Source organism: Filicampus tigris, chromosome 7, assembly GCF_054856515.1.
Source record: "Filicampus tigris isolate MCC_2025a chromosome 7, RoL_Ftig_1.0, whole genome shotgun sequence".
Lineage (NCBI taxonomy): Eukaryota > Metazoa > Chordata > Actinopteri > Syngnathiformes > Syngnathidae > Filicampus > Filicampus tigris.
In genome coordinates, this window is record NC_141223.1 from 3,962,962 (window position 1) to 3,983,599 (window position 20,638).

A 20,638-nucleotide genomic window follows, 5' to 3' on the forward strand; every position below is an offset into this window, starting at 1 on the left:
CACAATGATTAACAAAGCAGAGTTAATCCACCCGTTTTTAGCCATCTCCGGGGGCGGCCATTTTGTCACTTTTGCTCCTGTTCTCTGAAGCTGAGCCACGATTGGTCGTCACCTGAGCCCTGAGCATCTGTGATGTCATTTTCAGTCGACAGAAATGACAAAATGAGATCGCAAAAAATGTGTGGATTTTGCTGCTAAACATATATTCCACAAACGCAATATCAATCAGAATGCCGTGTTTCAACTAGTGGACCTGCATAGAACATATTCTTGAAAAAAAAAATGTTTGGGTTGACTTCCGGAGTAGCACGGTGGTACAACGGTTAACATGTCTGACTCACAGTGCTATGTTGTATAATTGAACACTTTCAATGAAAATGATTTTTTTTTTGGTCTATTTGTGCCTTGTTATTGACGAAATCCAGGGTGGACCCATCCTCCCACTTAAAGTCAACTAGGAAAGGCTCCACCTTATCTACGACCTTAATCAGGACAAGCGCTACAGATTGTGACCGTTTCGACTCAAGGAACATTTTTATTCCTTCCATCCATTTTATACACCGCTCAACAAACATGAACAAATCGTATGTAGATCAAAATCAAGGAGCTGATTGTGTTTGACTGCGGTAGTTCCACTATAGTCCTCTTTTAATTTAATTTAATTTTTCTACGTGTCAGTTTCAAGACGATCAATTTACCCGAGCACTACTCAGCATTCAGGCTTACTCTGTGTCACTGAAATAGTATTGACCAAAATGGGCCGTGAATTAATTAAACAGCCGCATAAAGATAGTACATCCGCTTTGAAGCAAAATGCTAATAGATGCTCAAATGAATGCCTGCAGCTTAACTTTAATCGCATATGCCAAATTAAAGTGGACACCAATTCAATCAAATCGCTGACAGGGCTTGATGGCGTGCACATGACATGATTGGGAAAAAAAGGAGCCTCGTGTTAGTTAGTAAAGGCAGTGACATTGAGGGGATATTTAGACCTCCAGGGTGCACTAGGTGTCACTAGACAGCATATGTCATGTGTGCACGGATGTGTGTGTGTGCCTTCAATGTGTGTGTAGCGATAGTCTGGATGTTTGTCAGTCCATCAGATTAAGTGAACTGTGCTGACAGAGCCGAGTGCGAAGGTGACAGTATTAGTGTCATTACAGCTGGTCTGTCTGTTACTTTCCTTTCCGTTGACGATCATTTTAACATTTATAACTCAATGTACAAGCTGTAAATGAAGTCACTTTCGGTTTGGTTTTCCTTTGCAACTTTGGTGTGTGTGTAGGTGGCACTCCGAATTTAGGGTGCTGTCTTAGCAGCAGGGCTTGCCAGGGAATTGAGCAAAGAAGAAAAACACTACGCAGATTTTTGAAATAGTACATGACATTTATTATTACATCTTTTTTTTTACAAATCAACCCATGTGACCTTGGTTGTGGAGAAACAAGGTTAGATTAGGTCAACTTTCCCCCCAAAAATGGAAAGATGTTTTAATCGGAACAATTTGTTTCCAGAGTCCACGCGCCATGTTTTAATTTAAATTTTATGATCATATGTCAGTAATATGTTAAGTATAAGTAGAAGTTGCCCTGTCTAATATAACTTTTTTCAATTTTCTCAATCTCACTGGGGTCACGGCCAAGCTAGCTAGAACTGATGCCCTCTGACGACGTATTAGGTCAGAGGTCACCGTACACCGCGAACTCAATCGCTGGGCACTCATTGAGTCAACATATTTTGGACTTCGGCATGGGTGACGACTTGAGTTTTTATGTGCGATTTTGTGGATTAAATCATTAAATTGAATAGCATCATCTCAGATCCTTTTATAGTGTTGATAATGTTTGCGCTTGTCATGAAAATTCTCGCACTCTAAAGACGGTCATCCGCCCGTGTCAGTTTCCAAACGTATCACCACAATAACTTGGTATAGGGTTATCGCTATTCCAAACATCTCATAGCTGAGGCGTCATAAATCAAATGTGAGTGTCTGGCGGTAGATCCATGAAGATCCCCTAAAATATTTGGCTCTCAAGCAGCGTCGAGATGACAAATGACTTTTGACAGCAAGATGGGAAAATCTCGTTTACGTTTTATGCTAGGTTGTGCTTAATGACTTTTCCTAATCTCCTCTTTAGCGAATCCAAGAGGGGCCAGCGCCAATACAACCGCTCATTCAAATTTAGAAAAGGGGAAGTCAGTGCTCCTCGCATGATTCAAACTCACGTTAATCATGACTAATTTAAGAACCTTTTGTTGCCGCAGCATTAGCTTTGTTTCTAAAGCCTCGTTCTACTCTACTCTACTCTACTCTACTCTACTCTACTCTACTCTACTCTACTCAAAAAAAGCCCATTCTCCACCAACAAATCTAGCCAGATCTATTCTAATTGCTCTTTTTGGTATCTACTTTTGGTATCCGTTGTGGTTCTATAAAAAGTAGCCCGGTTCTAAAACGTGATGTAAATATGTTGGAGGCCAATCGTTATCAATGTGCAGCTGTGCAAACCAAGACCCCAGGAAAAAATAAAATAAAATATTAAAAATATATGCATATACACGTGTATATATACCTATATATGTATATAGGTATATATACGTATATATATGTATATCCGTATATGTACATATATATATATATATATATATGTATGTATATATATGTAGGTATATATATATGTATATATATAAAAATATATATATATATATATTAAAAAAAATATATATATACATTTATATACATACATATATACATATGTACATATGTATGGACCTATAAAAAAATCATTGCTAAATAGATGTTCCTGAAAGGCCAGAAGCTTTCTGTGGTTGCCTGAGGATAACATCTTGCTCCCTTACACTGCCTTGAGCAAGGATGGCATTGTGCCTAATGATAAAGTTTGCACACATACACTTTGTTTGATGGAAATATTTCAACTCATGTTCAAGGTGACCCTGCCGTGTACCCGGCAGATTTTGGCAAACAACACTGGCGGCTTTCCTGCTAATAAACGCACATCATATCAATGTGGTAAGGGCAGATGTCTCATTTTGAGTGATGAATCAGAATGCAAGTAGTGCCATTGAGAATCTCTAGAGGGGTAATTGGAGGAGATGGTGTATGTGGGTGTGCACATTACATCGTGAGTGAGTTTTATCTATACAGAGCTGGCAAACGCTGCAGACTCAAATAGCTGCTTGTTGCTAGACTTGCCGTTAGGGGGCGCTGTGGTCTTGCGACATACTAGCTCCGATGCTCGTGTGTGTGTGTGTGTGTGCGCGCGCGCGAGCAGATGAGTGTGCCGTGTCAAGAGATTGAACAGTAGTTCTTGTGGACATTTTCACTTCCTATGATTCATTTTAAAGGTGGATCTAAAATTAACACTGCGACAAATACAAGCCCCGACGCCCGTATAGATCCTTCTCTATATTCTCACAGTCATCTCCTCGTACAGGATTGTAGCCGACTGTGAATTTCCAAGCACTGCTTTGTCAGTGCTCATTTTGATTGCCAGTCATCCCATGTCAGCTCATGATGATGCATCGGATCGGTCCTCTGGCTTTGTGTGTTTGCTGGGAGAGGAGGAATTGTTTGGAAAGTGAAATATTTAAAGGGTGCCAGGTGTGCTCTGCTGGACTGGGACCCACTCTGGATTGAAGGACGATCTTTTCCATCAAGAGAAGGAGTTGTAATATCCCTTCAAACACCTAAATGGAATAATAATAATAATAATAATAATAATAATAACTAATAAACGTTCACCTCCTTTTCATTCTTTTCTATACTCTAAAAACGTTGGGTTAAAAATAACACCATTTTGGGTCAAAAATGGACTGATCCACAACTTTGGTCAATTTGACCCAACTTTCTTGGTTGTTTTTGCAGATAAACAACCCAAAAAATGGGCTGTTTTGTACAAAACAATGCATGAAAGAGGGTCAAATTGCCCCAATTTGTGTATCGGTCCATTTTTGACCCAAAATTTTGTTATTTTCAACCCAACTGTTTTTAGAGTGTACTGAACACATTTGTGCTCTCTGTAGCTAGCGTTTCCCCCTAGCAAAGTTTTGTTTTTGAGTCATTGTCCCATTCCAATCTGACTGCTTGCTCCCTGTTTCTGTATCCTTCCGTTTCGGACTTTCCGCTAGTTATTTGCTCATACGTTACGTTGAATGGGTCACGGTGTAGCCTTACACGGATGGAAAGTTTAGACGTACTTTGTACTTGTATCAGCACTTTAGTGCTGAGTCTTTCCAGACTGCAGCAAAAAAAGAAAAAACGGATTGGATTGTTGTGGGTCATGGTCTTATAACTTGTACGCAAACGCTCCAGTGTTTTCCCTTCAGGCCTATTTGGAGAACAGAGGGACAGTGTGCATATCACCTCGACGACCCTCCTTATAGACTACACTTCATGCTTTACATTATATAGCAGCATTCCCACACTGCACTCTACCGCCTTTGGTGCTGCAATGCAGTGCAGATGCAGCAAATTCGGGGCTGCTCTTCATAAAGCAAAAAAGTCAAATGTCCGGAAACTATAGCTAACTTGACACTCCTTTCCAAGAATATTTTCGACACATGTAAAGATGGCTTTTCCCAATGAGCCAGCAGGGCAACTCCTCCAGGTATGTTGCAGCCTCTGAATAGTACGCATTTTTTATAATATGTAGAATACAATGTACCACTGAATTTCCCCGCCAGTGATTGAAATTCCCTCGCGGTGTGCGCGCGCAGCGCATCGTGCACATCCCGGCGTTTGAAATCAGATACATCCAAGCGCCCTCGTCTTCATTTCCAGGCGCAGACTCCTTAAACCCCGCCCGCCCGTCCCCTGTTGATGATTAACAGAGCTGTGTCAAGCACCTGTTACTGATCTGAGAGCTTCCTTCAAATGTGCTCTTCAGCCTCCCATTAACTTGGCGCGGGTTTTTATTTTCGACTCCCTCATGATTGAAATGCTTCACCTGGAGCCAAATCTCAACACGTTCATTTAAACTCCCCTTGAAGACCGGACACCGGCTAAGTGCGTGTTTGAGATGAAATACATATGAAGCGTTTCAAATAGTGTCATAGATTTTCACTTGGTTGAATATTCACAAATGATCATGTTATTGTTCTGTTATTGTACCATCTTTACACTTGCAGCTATAAGCGTGCGTGTGTGTGTGTGTGCCATATACAGTAGCGCTTGGCAACAGTCAAAGTCGTAGAGCAGAGAAGTGTTAGGAAGATTTAAAGCGTGAATTAAAAAAAAAAAAAGCGATTAAAGCCAAGTGGGGTTTCTGCCATCTAGCAAAAGTGTATTTGCCACTTTGTGATTTTATTTGCTATGAATTTTCTGCTCTGTTAAAACGAACTGCTACAGTGTACACGCACGCGCACGCACCTCCATACTGTTTCCATAGCGATGCTATTACCGAGATGATGCCTTTCCGTGGTTGTTGCCACTCTTCAGTGTCAAGTGTCCATATCTGAAGACTCTTAAGCTGTAGCGTAGGAGTACATTCTCATTAGGCTACATGGCCCGAGATGAGAGCCATTATGTCAGTCATTTGTTCACAAATGATACAAGTTTACCTCATAGAAACGTTTGGCTTCGAAAAGGTGCATTGATTAAACTCCACAATTAGAAGTTGTTTATTTCGGTGTAGTGTGTAACCGGCAGCAGCTATGAGGGATGTAGCAAAGCATAAGACAAGCAATGCATTCATCTTTCCGATGAAGAAAGTCGAGTAACGCTAGTGTGTGCCACTCAGACAAACTTTTTTTTTTTTTTTTTTTCCTATAGCTCTATAGGAGAAATGTGGTTTTATTTGAAAGGTTAATATTGATACTGAGCACAGGATACTTTTGGGGGGGGGGGGGGGGGGGGGATTTTTCCTCACTCTAACACGCACCATTGGTCAACCACCGAAGATTAAAAACTTCAATTTCATGCTTAGGAGTATTTTCTTCCCCCCCCCCCCCCCAGCTTTCTTTCCACTTGAGAATAGCTTACATCACCTGCACTTTATTTTAATTGCCTTGCTTTCTCCACCTCTACTATATAATAACTTCTCACTTTGTCACCTTCTGTATGAAATGAGCCACAATTACAGTCTATTACACCCAATTATGCAGCTCAGTGAAGAGTCAATGTACAATTTACAGTCGTTCGCAGGCTCCGCCTGACTAACATGCCGAGCTGGTAGATGGAACAGGAAATGAGTGATGCTCACTCCAGACGCACGGGATCATAGCTTCGCAGCTTCCCGAGGCCAAGCGCTATCGGCGCAATATGCTTACAGCTTGGGCACCTCATGCACGTCATGCTTCGTGGATACAAATGATCCGGGAGTAAATCCTCACCCGCAGTAATGTGTGACATCGGCAAGCATGTGCATACTTTCCGGCTACTCGGGATGCTTGCACCCACTAATAATAGATCATTGCAGAGGAGATACAATCCTATACGAAGAAGGGTAAATATTCATTACAAGAGTCTGTGCCGCACTTTACAAAGTTTAGTTGGAGAGCATGTTTGTTCTGTGTTGGGAGCTTTAAAGGTGGAAGTCAACCCAAACATTTTTTTTTTTTTTCAAGAATATGTTCTGTGCAAGCCCGCGAGTTGAAACAAGGCATTCTGGTAAATATTGCGTTTTGTGGAATAATTTACTCGTTTTGAGCCATCTCTGGGGGCGGCCATTTTGTCACTTCTGTCGACTGAAAATGACATCACAACGGATCAGGGCTCAGGTAACGACCAATCACGGCTTTTCTGAAGCTGAGCCGTGATTGGTCGTTACCTGAGCCCTGAATAGTTGTGATGTCATTTTCAGTCGACAGAAGTGACAAAATGGCCGCCCCCTGAGATGGCTAAAAACGGGTGGATTTTGCTGCTTAACTCATATTCCACAAATGGAATATTAATAAGAATGCCGTTGTTAGACTAGTAGAGCTACATAGAAAATATTCTTGAAAAAAATATGTTTGGTTTGATTTCCTATTTATAAGGAACAAATTGATGGGTGGGCTTTTACAATTTTCATTCTCAATTCTCGACTTTATCCTTACCAAAATGTAGGGGTGTTTTTTTGCCCCCCCTTTCTACAACCTGTTCTATAATTCAGTTATTTATTTACTTTTTTATAAGCCACACTTTAAGCAATATACAGGGCCAGTATTAAGTACGACTGGTCGGGTTGAAGTGGAACAGCATAGATTCATAAATGACAGTGATATTAATAATTCATATACCGACTGTATTTACATGAGCCGCTTCACTGGCAATAATGTAGTGAACGACTTCCGAAGATAAAAAAAAAAAGAGGTTTTGAGGTTCCCAGTGTGGAATCATTCTCGGTTTTTTCATGTCATTGGACAGTGGCCTTATAATGTAGTGTGTCGTGTGTGCCAGTTTTGCAGTGTTATAAACCAGCCTGACCTCAATGTGTTGCCGTTTTGCTTTGTTAGCTCTGCATGTAGATCCACACACTCCAGCACACTAAGTCGGTCTGCATCCACACACCACTCAGCACTTTTCTGCTTCACATTTTGGGAGAAGGCAGAGGTAAGCGTAATTGAAGTGCACGACATAATAAAGCATGGTAGGGTTCAGTGGAATGTTTGTGCTGTAGGTGGTTGGGAATATATGCAAAGATTTCATTCCAAAGGTTCGGAAAAAAAAAAAAATGCTTGCTCTGCAAAGACGATTAGACATGGATTAAACAAGGCAAAAACAATTGTCTCCTTTCTTTTGAAATCAATGCAAATATTACAGATACAATGGTCTATTATCCCCATTGTACACGCATTCATCCAGTCACAAACATCATAAGACAAAAAAATCCCCAAATAAGACATACTGTATACCGTGTACACTCTAAAAACAATTGGGGTTAAAAAAAAACAGAATTTGGGGTCAAAAATGGACCGAGCTACAAATTGGGTCAATTTGACCTACCTTCTTATGTTGCTTTGTACAAAACAGTCCAATTTTTTGGGTTGTTTTGTACAAAACTACCCATTTTTTTTTCATTGTTTTCTGCAAAAACAACTCAGAAAATTGTGTCAAATTGACCCAAGTCGTGGATCGGTCCATTTTTTTTTTTACCCCAAATTGTGTTCTTTTTAACCAAACTGTTTTTAGAGTGTACTTGCCCCCTGTTTTCTTTGACTTTTTTTTTGTGTAAAGCATACCATTATTTACTTACGCTCAACTTTCTCTCTTGTACACATCTCCTGACTGCTTGCTTGATGCACACCCACTGTGCAAAACTGCTCCAAATTTGTTTGGCTGAGTCGTTTGTTAAAAAAACAGCAAACACATTTTACCACTTTTTAGGGTTATATGTGTGTGTGTGTGTGTGTGTGTGCGCGTGCGTGCGTGAGTGCAGGTGTGCTTGTAGATGTCTGTCTTTGCGTATATTGCGAGGGAGGGAGGGAAGGCGGAAGCGGGTTCTCTTTTTATGTTGTATTTTGACGTTTTTAATGTACAGCACTTTGAGTTGCATCCTATGTGTGAAAAGTGCTATATAAATCAAATTTGATTGATTCGACTTTTTTGTTTGCCCATAACAAAACACACAGTGAGGTGATGAACACAAAAATCTCTTTTCCACTCCCTCATCTCCAAAAAGGGGGAGAACATCCGGGACCAGTTGCCGCTGTTGATTGTGAACGAGACGTTCAACGGGAACTGAGTCCATGCCGGCAGCACAAAAGTCAGACGTGTGAATCACTCCCTACCAAGGGCCCATTTCCATCCCCGTAGAGCAAATGCGTTGCTTTTAGACCGGCCACGGTTTGGCCCGCCCTTGACATCATTTCAACCCCCAAAAGTCAACACCGGGGGCCCTGTTGTGCCTGGGGACGAAAATAGGGCCACGAGTGTTGACTGTATTTGCAAATCTGATTCCTCCACATTAAAAGTCAACCCAAACATATTTTTTTTCAAGAATATGTTCCCAGCAGTTGAAACACGGCATCCTGATAACTATTGCCTTTGTGGAATAAGTGTTAATCCACTAATTTTTAGCCATTTCTGGGGGCGGCCATTTTGTCTTCTGTCGACGGAAAATGACATCACAACTGCCCACAACGACCAATCACGGCTCAGTTTCAGGACACAGGTCAGCCGCGATTGGTCGTTGTGAGCAGTTGTGATGTCATTTTCAGTCGACAGAAGACAAAATGGCCGCCCCCAGAAATGGCTAAAAACGAGTGGATTAACACTTATTCCACAAAGGCAATAGTTATCAGAATGCCATGTTTCAACTAGTGGGCCTGCTGGGAACATATTCTTGAAAGAAATATGTTTGGGTTGGCTTTTGCTTTAAGGGTGATTATAAAATGTGGCACAAACACACAAAAACCATACTGTAAAAAAAAAAAAAAAAAGCTCCCTTCATCTTTACCGTGATTTTTTTTTTTTGTCTTGGAAAGTACCAAATATGAACAAAATGTTGTACAAACGCTGTGCTGCAGTGAGGCATGCGAAGAAATAGTTTGTATTTGCCTCAGCCTGATTCGCTCGTTGCTTGTAGTCATTTTCTATCTCCACATTCTAAAAAGTCGACACCTCCCCCATTTGGAGCATCCATCTCTTTCCAGTTCACTTTGATTCGTGGCCGCCTGTGGGAGTTCGATGTGGAGCGTGTGTGAGGGCATCGGGAGAGAAAATGAGGTTTCAAACGGTAACAAATACGTATTTTCTCTTGCACACACCGCAATGACTTTCCCAGTCAAATCCTGGCTTTTTAAAATGTATTTATTGATTTATTTATTTTTAAAGCAAGCGGTGACGCAGTCCGTTTCTGCTCCACTTCAAAGGACGGTGCCCACATTGCTATTTGCATTTGGAAAGCATTCAAAAAGAGAGCAGGGATAGGCAGCAAACCCAAACGAAGCAAAGTGTATGTTGCTTAGTGTAAGTAAAAAAAAAAAAATAAAATAAAAAAATAAAAAAAGCTGTAACAGCTCAGGAAAGTCTCTAAACCTGGCGAGTGAGACAGGTGCAGTGGGAGCTAAAGAGAAGAGGAGTGGGAGGTGCGTGCTGTAACCCAAACCTCTTCTGCGCTGTCGATGGAGCTGCTGAGCAAAAAAAAAAAATTACCAGAGGAAGAGCTGCAAGTGCAACCGACTCAGCTGCAGGTTTGTAGGGACAGTGCGAAGCGATGAAGCGGCCGGTTTGAAGATCCTGATCAGGGAACCAGGAGCAGAAGAAGTGAGTGCTAAAAGTGCCCGGGGCACCTCTATACGCTAACCGTGCACCCTGGCGGGACCTCAGCGTGACTCCCCCGGCCCCACCCCCACCCCCATCTTGTTCCTGCTTCTACACTGACCCTCTCCACTGCACCCTCCTGCTCCCCCCCCCCCCCGACTCTCACACAACAGCGCTCTCACAGCAGCGCTCTCCACAGCGAGCGCAGCATCTATCTCTCTCCCTCGCTCGCTTCCGTCGCTCCCTCCGGCTCCCGCGATTGTCATTCTGCAGCTGGAGGCGGCATCAGAGGCATCGCGCCGGTGAAAAGAAAGTCCGGCGATGGCGGTAACTTGCCGACCGCTCAACTGAGAGATGCGGGATCTTGGAGGCTTTTGATGGCTGACCTTTTTTATTTCTTTTCCTCCCGCAAAAAGAGAGACTTGATCGTAGATCGTTAGCAGAGCGCAAAAGCTCGAAATTGCTTCCTCGGGCAAAGTGATGCGCGTGGCGACGCAGCAGACGAAGACTCCATCTGTCTCCTGCAAAAGTTCAACCTGAACATACAGACTTTCTCCAAAAGAAGTGAGGGCAGTCCGATCCCAGCCGTCAGTGCTCAAACCCCCCCCCCCCCCCCCCGCCCGCCTCCCCCGCTGACCCCGAGCCCCTTCTCCTTGAGGAAGCTCAGCCATGCAGGTGTCCATCGCCTGCACGGACCACAACCTGAAGAGGGGCAATGGGGACCACAGCAAGCAGAGCGCCACCAGCCCAAGCGTGGTCAACCAAGCCAGGGCCAAGTTCCGCACGGTGGCCATCATCGCTCGCAGCTTTGGCTCCTTCACCCCACGCCACATCTCACTCAAGGAGTCCACCGGGAAACACACGGGAATGAAGTACAGGTGTGTCTGGGGGGGGGGGGGGGGGGGGGTTTGTTGACTTTTACCCGCCTCTAAATATTGGCATGCTTGCTATTTATTTGGAATGACATAAGAAATGAACTATGGCGGTTGAGGTTAATGAGGTTACCGTGGAGAACAGAAATGATCTTCAACGGTTGAGTACGGGATGCCTGCTTTGCTTGTTTGAGCGACTTGCCACACTTCCAGGAGTTATCTTCTGTCATCATAAGCTGAAATCATTTTATTATGCAAAAGACAGCCTTATTGTGTTAAGTGTAAGAAAACAGATTTATTCTTACCATTTATAACTAAGAGAAGGCAGAGCAGTTGAGATAAGTATGGGCTCACTATTTGGCAAGGTCACTGTTGTTGTTTTTATCCAACAACCTTATTGACACAATACAAAAAGTTGGGAATTTCGTCTTTGGTAGATCATTTCTGTGTTGCTAAAAAAGGTTTCTCGCTAGTAAATTTCATACCGGTGAAATGCGGTGTTGTGTAAAATTCAATAGCAAAAAGCATTGTTACACAGAGACATAATCGAGCAAACACAAATGTCCAGACTTTGATTTACAGTAATTAAGCCGTATGACAACAAACCTAACATTATATTTTCATTGTCAAGTGGAGAAAAAAATGCAAGGCAAGCACAATTTTTGTCAGCTTGTATTTGGCATGTGTTTATGTTTTTATTCATAAACCCCAACGTATATGAATACACGCTTCAGATTGATACCTGATGGTTCTCATTAGCAAGCTACTTTTTGGTTTTTCTCTTTCCTTCTACCTGCCACCTTCTTTTTGTTTTTCCTCATCAACACTCTAATGTTCCACCTGCTTTCAAGGGCCATGAATGAACTGGAGCTCCGATGCTTCTGCTTCTCTCCCACGCGTCCAAAACACACCTCCGTAGCTTTTGCTGTGGTTTGATGACACAGATCTGCAGCGTGGGCAGAACGTCTGAATCCGATTTGACCTCTGCCGACTTGTGTGTTTGACTCGCTTGGTCTCGAGCTGACAATCCTGCGTAGAATGCCCCTACCGTCTTCTTAAGCGCTATATAGCGTATGTGTGGGGGTGTCTGACACATTGCTGGTTGTGCAAAGTGATGCTATTAAGTACTTATAAGCTTGTCGGTGTAACGCTTTACCATAGCAGGGAAGGAAAGCTACCGCAAAAGGGGGTAACTTTTAAAAGCGAAATAAATAAATCCACAAAGGGGTTTCCGTCCATGCTTTAATCCGTCTGTTTAAAAAATGTTCCCGTCATTCGTCGACCGTCAGCGAAACGGGAATGTAAAAGTATTGAAATTGACAGTACTTGCCATCATCTTCTATCCCAATTGGTCTTCTCTTTAGGTCGACGGTTATTTATATAGAGGCGGGATTTAGGCTTGGACCACTTATTATGTAACACTCGAGCTCAGTTTGGGGGTCGTTTTGGAATGCGGGTCATTTTAAGCGTAACTATTACACTGTCCGCCCTTTTTGGAACCCGACTCAAGTTACTCACTGTGAGGACAATATGTAATCCAAGTGGGCTGTGGTGCAGCTGGACCAGTAATGAGAGACAGGTGCCCATTCTATGGGTTTCGGTACCATGCAGGGTACACGATAATGGCACGGAAAGAAAACGTACAGGAAGCAAGACAAAAAAAATGTGTTTGCGTCATGGCGGATTAGACACGGAAAGCCATTAGTGGAGTTATCAGTGTGTAGTATGTTGGTTACTAGTTTCTTTCCAAAAAAAAAAAAAAAAAAATCTAACGACAACTAATGGCTTAATTGACCTTCACAGAGAAGCCAAAGCGATTGCCCTGCGTGGGCTCGGTCTCTCAATATGAATTCCGAGTGACAGATGGGCGCGTGTAACTGAGAAATGACATGACACGTCCTGACAGAGCGTGACCAGAGGGTGTATTGACCAGTCGGCCTTGACGACAAATATGATCGACATGTATTCATAGGGCTGCCAGTGTTCAAGCTGTCTCGGATCTCAATCAGATTTGTTTTCTTCAACATGAATTTAGATGACTCTGCAAAAAACCTCCACAAAGGGGGGTGCGGCAGTGGCAGTGCTAGTAAGTAGACGATAACTAAGTACTGTCCTGCTAATTGTTTAGACCACTACACTGCACCTGTTTACGGTTTCACACGCACGTCGTATTAGCCCTGGAAGCAGGCTTTAGCATAAATACCAGGACGGAATGCCAAATGTTTTTAAATTCAGCAGTCGCCACCAACCCCGTAAATGTTTAGCAGGCAATTGGCGGTGATGATGTCAGCGTTTCTTCTCCGTTCTGAGCAAGAGGGGAGGTGACATGAGTAGGAAACATTCTTCATGCTAGTCATTCGGGTCCGAGTTGGTTTGTGCAGTGATCCTCCAACATGGCAACTACGCGGCCATCTGAGTCTGCCTTCGTCTTCATCAGTCAGTGAACTAGGGCTTGTGAACGACAGCATAAGCAGAATTTAGCATTTAAATAACATATTAGCTGACTTTATGCGCCTACTCATTCACAAGGTTGATTCATACGCGGCCAAATTCCTGCCTGGTAAACAATCAGGCACGGTGCTAGGATTATTTTCTCTCCCGGGGCTAAACGGTAACCTGGCAAGAGCCAGATTGATACGTGAATCTGTAGAAATAAAATTGTATCGTATTGTACAATACTTGGCGCTGATTGGGCGATGCGGCAACTTGTGCACACCTACCAAACTTTTGTTTTGACTAATCCGGGCAGTGGTTGAAAATGTCGTCACCGGCATGCGCCTGGTTTTGATGGTGTTGAGTGACAGTTGTCGTTTTTGCGAATGTAAATTTGCGGGTAAAGTGCGTCTTACACAACAGGACGTTGATTTTTGAATCAAGCCGATTGTCCATAGTCGTGCATTCTTGAAATGGCTTCCTTACCTTTTCAAACAAGCGCTCCCTTTGTAGAAAGCTGTCCGTCAGTTAACCTCGTTGATTTTGGGACATTTTGAACACCAACTCATTTGCGAACCAGACTGCGGCCGGGGTGTTGGTTAACATCCGTTTGTCAGGTTGATTTCGTGCGACTTACCTGTGGGCCGAGTCGGCGATGTTGTCCAAAAACACCCGCCTTTGATATTTGAATGCTATTTCAAGGATTCCCGTTCAATAATACATCACGTTCAAGTCATTTTCCCTTTCTGCTGCTATGACCAAAAAGCCTGTTAGAAGGGGCAGTCAGCTGACAAGAGCTCACTTGGAATAAGTGCCCCCTTTCCTCTCAGTCCGGCGAGTAAACAGCGTTGCGGCCAGATGCTATTTAACAAGGTGCCTCACAACTTTATGGGATTTCAGAAAATACTTAATGACTTAACTTCCTCTATTGAGATATTTGCACAGCACAGTACAATGTAAAAGGCCACTTCACCGGTGCATGTAAACGAGTTAGTGCATGATATCATGAGCGGAGCGATTGAGCATCGGCAAAATATTTTCGAATACTGTAATATTGGAGTAGTACAAAGTGGGGGGACGCAATCCTTCACGCGTGCCGGTCACGTTTCAAATGACCTCACAATCGCAACTAACCAACGCTCTCTTCTTGTTGCCATAGAAATCACATCCTTGACTCTTGTAGTTCTATTATTTTACCTGTTACCTATCTATTATTATACCTCTTTGCATAGCAGGAAGCATAAACAGTCCATACCGTGGATATTACTTGGTTTGATTAGCTAAATGGATAACTAAGAGAGACTAGGCAAGTGAAAGTAGTAGTTTAAAAAGACAGATTCACATCATGCTGGTGACAAGAAGTGTGTCTAATAATTTAAGAGTGCGTAAAAATGAAAGTCACATGCCCATAAACTAATTTAAAGTAGGGGGAAATCTGGCCTGGTGGAGTTTTTGTTGGGGTTTTAAAATCAACGAGAGAATGGAGGGAACACCATTAAAGGCAATGTGTGACATCCAGAAATGATTTCTAATCACTACAACGACAGTCCCCAGCTCACCCGTGAGACTCTTAATAGGATAAGTGGTCGAAAATGGATAGATGGATGATAAACCGCTATGAGGGGCATACAACATTAAATGTGCACGGAACAACAAGGTGCGATGTCTCTCTTTGCACTCTTCGTTTTAAGAAGTCAGTCTGCAATGTGATTGTCCCTTTAGACTTCAATCCATATATTTTTTTTAATAGAAAATACTTGACGGAATCTATTCATTCTAAACCCTTAATTAACTTTTTTTTTTTTTAATTAAATGTATCATTCTTAATGACGCAAATTAAAAGTCAGTTAGCTACTGTTAATGTTAGGATACACAAATAATTAAGTCAATTCTTCCCTGAGCAGATGCGTCTCCTTTTGTAATATTCTCACTTGTCACACAAGTCTAAAAAAAAAAACAAAACAAAAAAAACAAGTGAACTAGCATGAAAATGCAAAAACACAAAGCACTCTTTAGCCTTGACTTTGTCGACAAGTGATTCGTCACTCTCGTATTCTGCGTTTTTGCCTCTCGTGTTCTTCTCTTAACACCCCGTATTCCTTTTGGAATTTGTGTTGCAAAAAAAGCCAAGGAACAAAGTAAATCGTGTGGATCGCAAATGCACATTGCTGAACAAAAAGTCTTTTGCGATAGGCTGACATCTCATGTGACGTCATTTTGACCTTTTTTTTAAAAATAACGATTGAAAAGAAAACTTTAAAAAAAAAAATCTAAAGACTATGCAAAACACACACAATCACCAATAATCTTGCAACTTGTCCTGATTATTTTGATCAGGAGCATTTTCGAGGATTTGGCCTCTGCCAATTACTTCTTGATACCTGTGTTAAAACTTCATTACCTGTGTCACATTTACCTTATCTTGTCTTAAGCCGCTGTCTTCATTTCATCCTTTTATTGGCACTCGATTAAAAAAAAATCAAATAAAAATTGCCGTAGTCGATTTGTGTGAGGGGCAACTGAGAGCCAGCGCGTACCAACTTTTTCATCTGAAGTACAGCAATGACCCGTGAATTAGGCAGAATCTGAATTGAAAGCAATAACAAGACTTATCGAGATGATCTTACGTCTCAGTGACTCTTAGCAAGACTATTTGGACAGTCCTTTGCCTGTAGGGTCAATCGTTCTATTCCGACATGAGAGTGTTGCATTGGTAATATCGTCGTTGCGAACTCAGTCGTCGTACTCTCGAAACCGCAAGAACCGAAGTTATGCAGTTCAGTACCGTACGTTTACCTCAACAAACCACATCCACGACGTTCGTGTTTTCTATGCTGATATCTGGTGGCTTCATGTGACGTCTTTGTACGTCTGCTCCAATCCTTATAAACTGCGCGAAAAAAACGTGCACAATCAGAGACGTCAAAGATCCGTACAAAGCGTCTTTGAGGACGGGAGTCGACTTTGATCTTCTGGCAACTATTATCCCGAAGCAAGGAGTCGACGTGAATGCCAACCTCGCGTCTATTTCGGCCCACCTTCTTCTGCTTGTCTTCGTTGTTCTCCAGGGGGTGTCGCTCTGCTGACGACATGGTGCAGAATTTCAGGGAATTAGGTGTCGGCGATGAAGAGAAACATCGCGTGTCCGTTGGCGTGCGCGCACGTGCGACTCAGTGGAATGAAAAACATCCCAGTAGACAAATAGCTCTCAGCGCCTGGAAATGAAGACAAATGCATTCACACTCCCTCTACCGTGCTGACGTCGGTGTTTTTTTCTCCGTCCTCATGGTTCGCAGCACCAAGCACGAAAGTTATTTCGATCATGGTCGGCGTGGTTTTGATGGTTCGCAGGACCGCGCAGAAACTGCCATTTTCATGATTTCACTTTACCGGAGGATTTTTGACGCCGATCCAGATCAAAAACGATGCATTCCATTTGAATCGTGATGTCGATTTTACTTTGAACGCAAGAGGCTGACAACGAGACGGACAAAAGCAGCAATTATGCTGCGCCATAAGTGTTATTTTACTTTGCTTATTTTGCACTGTTCCATTCTTCCACGGAAAAAAACGTACAAAAATGATCTGATCATAACCCTCTAAAGATTTACAAATGGCGGTTGGGGAATAAGTGCAGTTGCGTTTGAGTGTGTTTCTCCCTTTGTGCTGCGATCGAGAAAATCACTTAACCGAGCCCTGAGGCTGATGGCATGTTTTCCGCACGGTGGGCTGGCATTTACACATGTACACACATACGCACACTTCCGCTCAAATGTATTTACATTTGGCCCTCTCTGTTGATAATTGTGTCAGCTGGGAATGATTTACGCAACTCTGAGTCCTGCCTCGCAGGGTCCCAGTGCTGAGTGTAATACTGAGCCTGTTATTTGCGTTTGGTGAATGACAAACAATCTGGGACACAATCCCGACCGTGTGTGTTGTGTCTTCGAAGCCCTGAGGGAAAAATTCAAAATCAAAATAATCTCGGAATGACATGCGCACGGCCGTGTCTATCGTATTGCTCGGTATTTCGTGTGCTTTCGGTAAGGCAAACATTTTGGACCTACACAAAGCCAAGTCAGAGTTGTTGGTCTTACTTCCTAATTGCTTAAAGACAAACTTTTCAAAATTCAATTTTTCCAATTCCTTTTTTTTTTTTTTTTTAATTCATTCACTGCCATTGACGAATTTACTCGTCTTTTCACAGTCCAGCCATTCAGTCCCAGGAATTTATTTATATTTTGTTCAAATTTTTTTCAAACGTTCGGGTAAAAGAGGGTCTGAAAATGTCCGGGAGTGAATGAGTCAAAAAAAAAAGGATTTTAATCAACATTTCTTACGGAAAGGAATTTCTCCCGATTAGCGTCGAGCTAGTAAAGATGAGCTGCATTTAGCACTGCGCTACCACAGACTTCGTACTGTGTTGATGTCCTTGTGAGGAACTAGACATTACTGACGTACGAGGGGTCAAGATGCAATGTGGGAGGAAATATCGCATGATTTGTAAGTTGCATGGTTCTTTGCAACTTTTGCATGAAAAACTCGGAAAAGTCAAATAAACAGCGAGCCAAAACCACAGAAGGCCTCTAAAATATGCATGTTAATGATGTGTTTGTGTATCGTTTCCCAGGCGCAGGAAATGGGACCGTGTGTGTTTTGTATCCATATGAAGGCCGTATAATTGACTTTCCGTCTCCATGGAGATGCGAATGACAGAAAAAGCTGCGAGCGAGAGGCTCTCTGTTGTGTGGGTTTTTTTTTTCCTCAAATGTGTGTTTGTGTGTCTTAGTGGAGGTTTTACGCTGGTGTTTTTATACACAATGGATTCGAGGTTTAGTCCCTACAAATGTGGTGCCGAAAAAATAAAATAAACCACCTGGTGGGAATGTGAAATTTTGTGTTCGGGCGTGTGAGGAGGTCATGTCGTTTTTTTTTTTTTAGAAGCTGCTTTTGTGTGTGTGTGTGTGTGCACACGCACTGACTAACACACAAGTCAAACATTTTAAATTAAAAGGAAATTGAAGTGTGCGATCGTACAGTACGGGTGTCAGTGAGCGAAACGAGATGAGAGGAAGTGATTGAGAGCCGGGATGAGATGTATGGACAGCTATTCAATCACAGCATGTGCCAGGGACGCCCTCAGCTAATTGTCAAATCCCACCAAGATTGATTTGCTCCGCTTCCTCTCCACTTTCTTACAACACCAAAGTAAATCTTTCCAAGGAGAGGTTTGTCCTCCGCACTCATTTTCATGCGTTGCCTTTGACATTAATACGATTTTTTTTTTTTTTTTTTTTTAACTCAGTGAATTTAGCTGACTTTAGTGAATAGAGAAGGAAATACACATCTCACGCTCATGAACACAATTCGTTTGATGTGGTTCTTTGAGGAATCTGGTGTGCAACCTTTTCTTCATCCATTTTTTTCCCCATGAGGCCACAAACTGGACAAAATGGGGGAATATGTGAAGAATTTCAAACATAAATGTAATTGAAAGCGAATAGCATCGGTACAAGTAAACAAATTAGTATGTAGTGAGGCGACAGTAGCTCATCTGGAAGGACGGTCCAAATCCCGCTGAGGGCAAAACAAAGTAGTTCTTGGAGGGATGTTATAACCTAACTACTGTTATGAAAAAAAAACAAAAAAAAAACAGTCGATCATCATCAAAAAGACTGTAAACTGAATTCCTCATTTGTCATCATAATCGATCCGTCCTTTTTCTATAATGTTCATCCTGTTGAGGGCTTTGGCTAGCTGGAGCATATCCCGGCTAATTACGTCCACGTTAGCGAACCATTACACCGTCAGTGACCTTTTTCCTCTGTCTCCCAACACTTTTGCCGAGGACCAAACATGTGATTAGGGCCGTATGCGTCCGCGTGACAACATCCTCTCACATGTTGCTAATTGTAGCTTTATTGAACAACCCCCTTCCTATTTGAAGCCGCTTTCGTTGGCGTGTAATTACAGCAACCTCCCTACTTCCCCTGGCTTGATCTCCGGCCCCGCGACAATGAGACGACGTGGGTTGACAGACTTTTTGGGATGAAAGAGCAGGAAAGGTGTGGAAGGACAAAGGAGATAAAGAAGTCACTGGAGATCAGGATTTTTTTTAAAATGTTTTATTTGGTGATGAAAACGGGGCTTCATTAAGTTGTGATCACATTCTTAAAGTGCTAGCATGGCCTCATTAAGGCCTTATTCATGTCCATTCCTTGACAATCTAACGAGCCCGTTAGATCAACACCTGGAATTAAGCGCCTATGGGAGAAATGACGTCTATTCACTATTGGTTCACTTTTTGGACTGTTCTTCACCCAAACACGGTGAGGTTCTCTGATCTGATGATGATACGGGCTATTTTATCCAATGTATATTTTTCTCTCCGCTTCTCAGCTGATTATATTCTAATGCATTGGATCTCATTCGTGAAGGTGTACCTAATGCTGTGGCGGACATAAGTTGAAACGGTCACATCTGAAAGGCTGCAGTGGTTCTATGCTATAATAACGGCTGCTGCAGTGAGTTCACAGCCGAGCGAGCTGCAAAGCGATGTGGTGAATAATGCAGTGGTGAAGCTTAGCGTGGTCAGAGTCTATATGAACTCATTAGCGGTTTGCATTCACCGCATGCAGCCGACCTCGTTTTGGTGAGATCATCCGAAGGCAGTATTGTTGGTTTGGCGGGATTTTTAAGGGGCTCATCGTGAGAGGTCAAGATCGACGTACATGAGATGGACAAATGTATTGGGGGTTTGGCATACCGTGCGTCACTATAAGAGAAATTAAACGATATGTGGAAATGTGCAGCTGGGCTCCCTTTTGCAGTATAAGCTTCCACTTTTGTGTGAAGTCTTTGGAATGCATGTCTGCTTTGCAATTGTACAAAATGTACTATTTCAGAGGAAAGTCTCAAGGTCCACTCTGGGATTTAGCCTTAACTCCCGGCGATTGGCCGATTTATTGATTAATTGATAATAGGAGGTGTGTGATGTTTTTTCCTTCAATTACATTTTGTTTCTCCTCTGACCAAATGAAACCAAGGAAAGGTTAAGAGAAATAAAAGGTCACTTGTACACATTACCTGATTTAAAAAGTATATATATAGAGAGATTTTAAAATAT

At 42.5% G+C, this 20,638-nt stretch overlaps 1 protein-coding gene across 3 annotated transcripts in view; it reads left to right on the top strand.

The window, feature by feature from the left end:
• kcnab1a (potassium voltage-gated channel subfamily A regulatory beta subunit 1a) overlaps positions 1-20,638 on the top strand; it is a 52,887-nt gene that overhangs the window by 3,634 nt on the left and 28,615 nt on the right. The window contains exons 1-2 of one of the 3 annotated variants that reach the window (XM_086035467.1): positions 10,453-10,534; positions 10,624-11,085. The exons of 1 other annotated variant lie outside the window; for it this stretch is intronic. In XM_086035467.1, the coding sequence (XP_085891593.1) occupies positions 10,877-11,085 (209 nt within the window). In that variant the 5' untranslated portion in view covers positions 10,453-10,534; positions 10,624-10,876. Of the gene's footprint in view, positions 1-10,356; positions 11,086-20,638 lie in introns of those variants that run through there. One more of the 3 variants, XM_086035466.1, reaches the window with a different exon arrangement.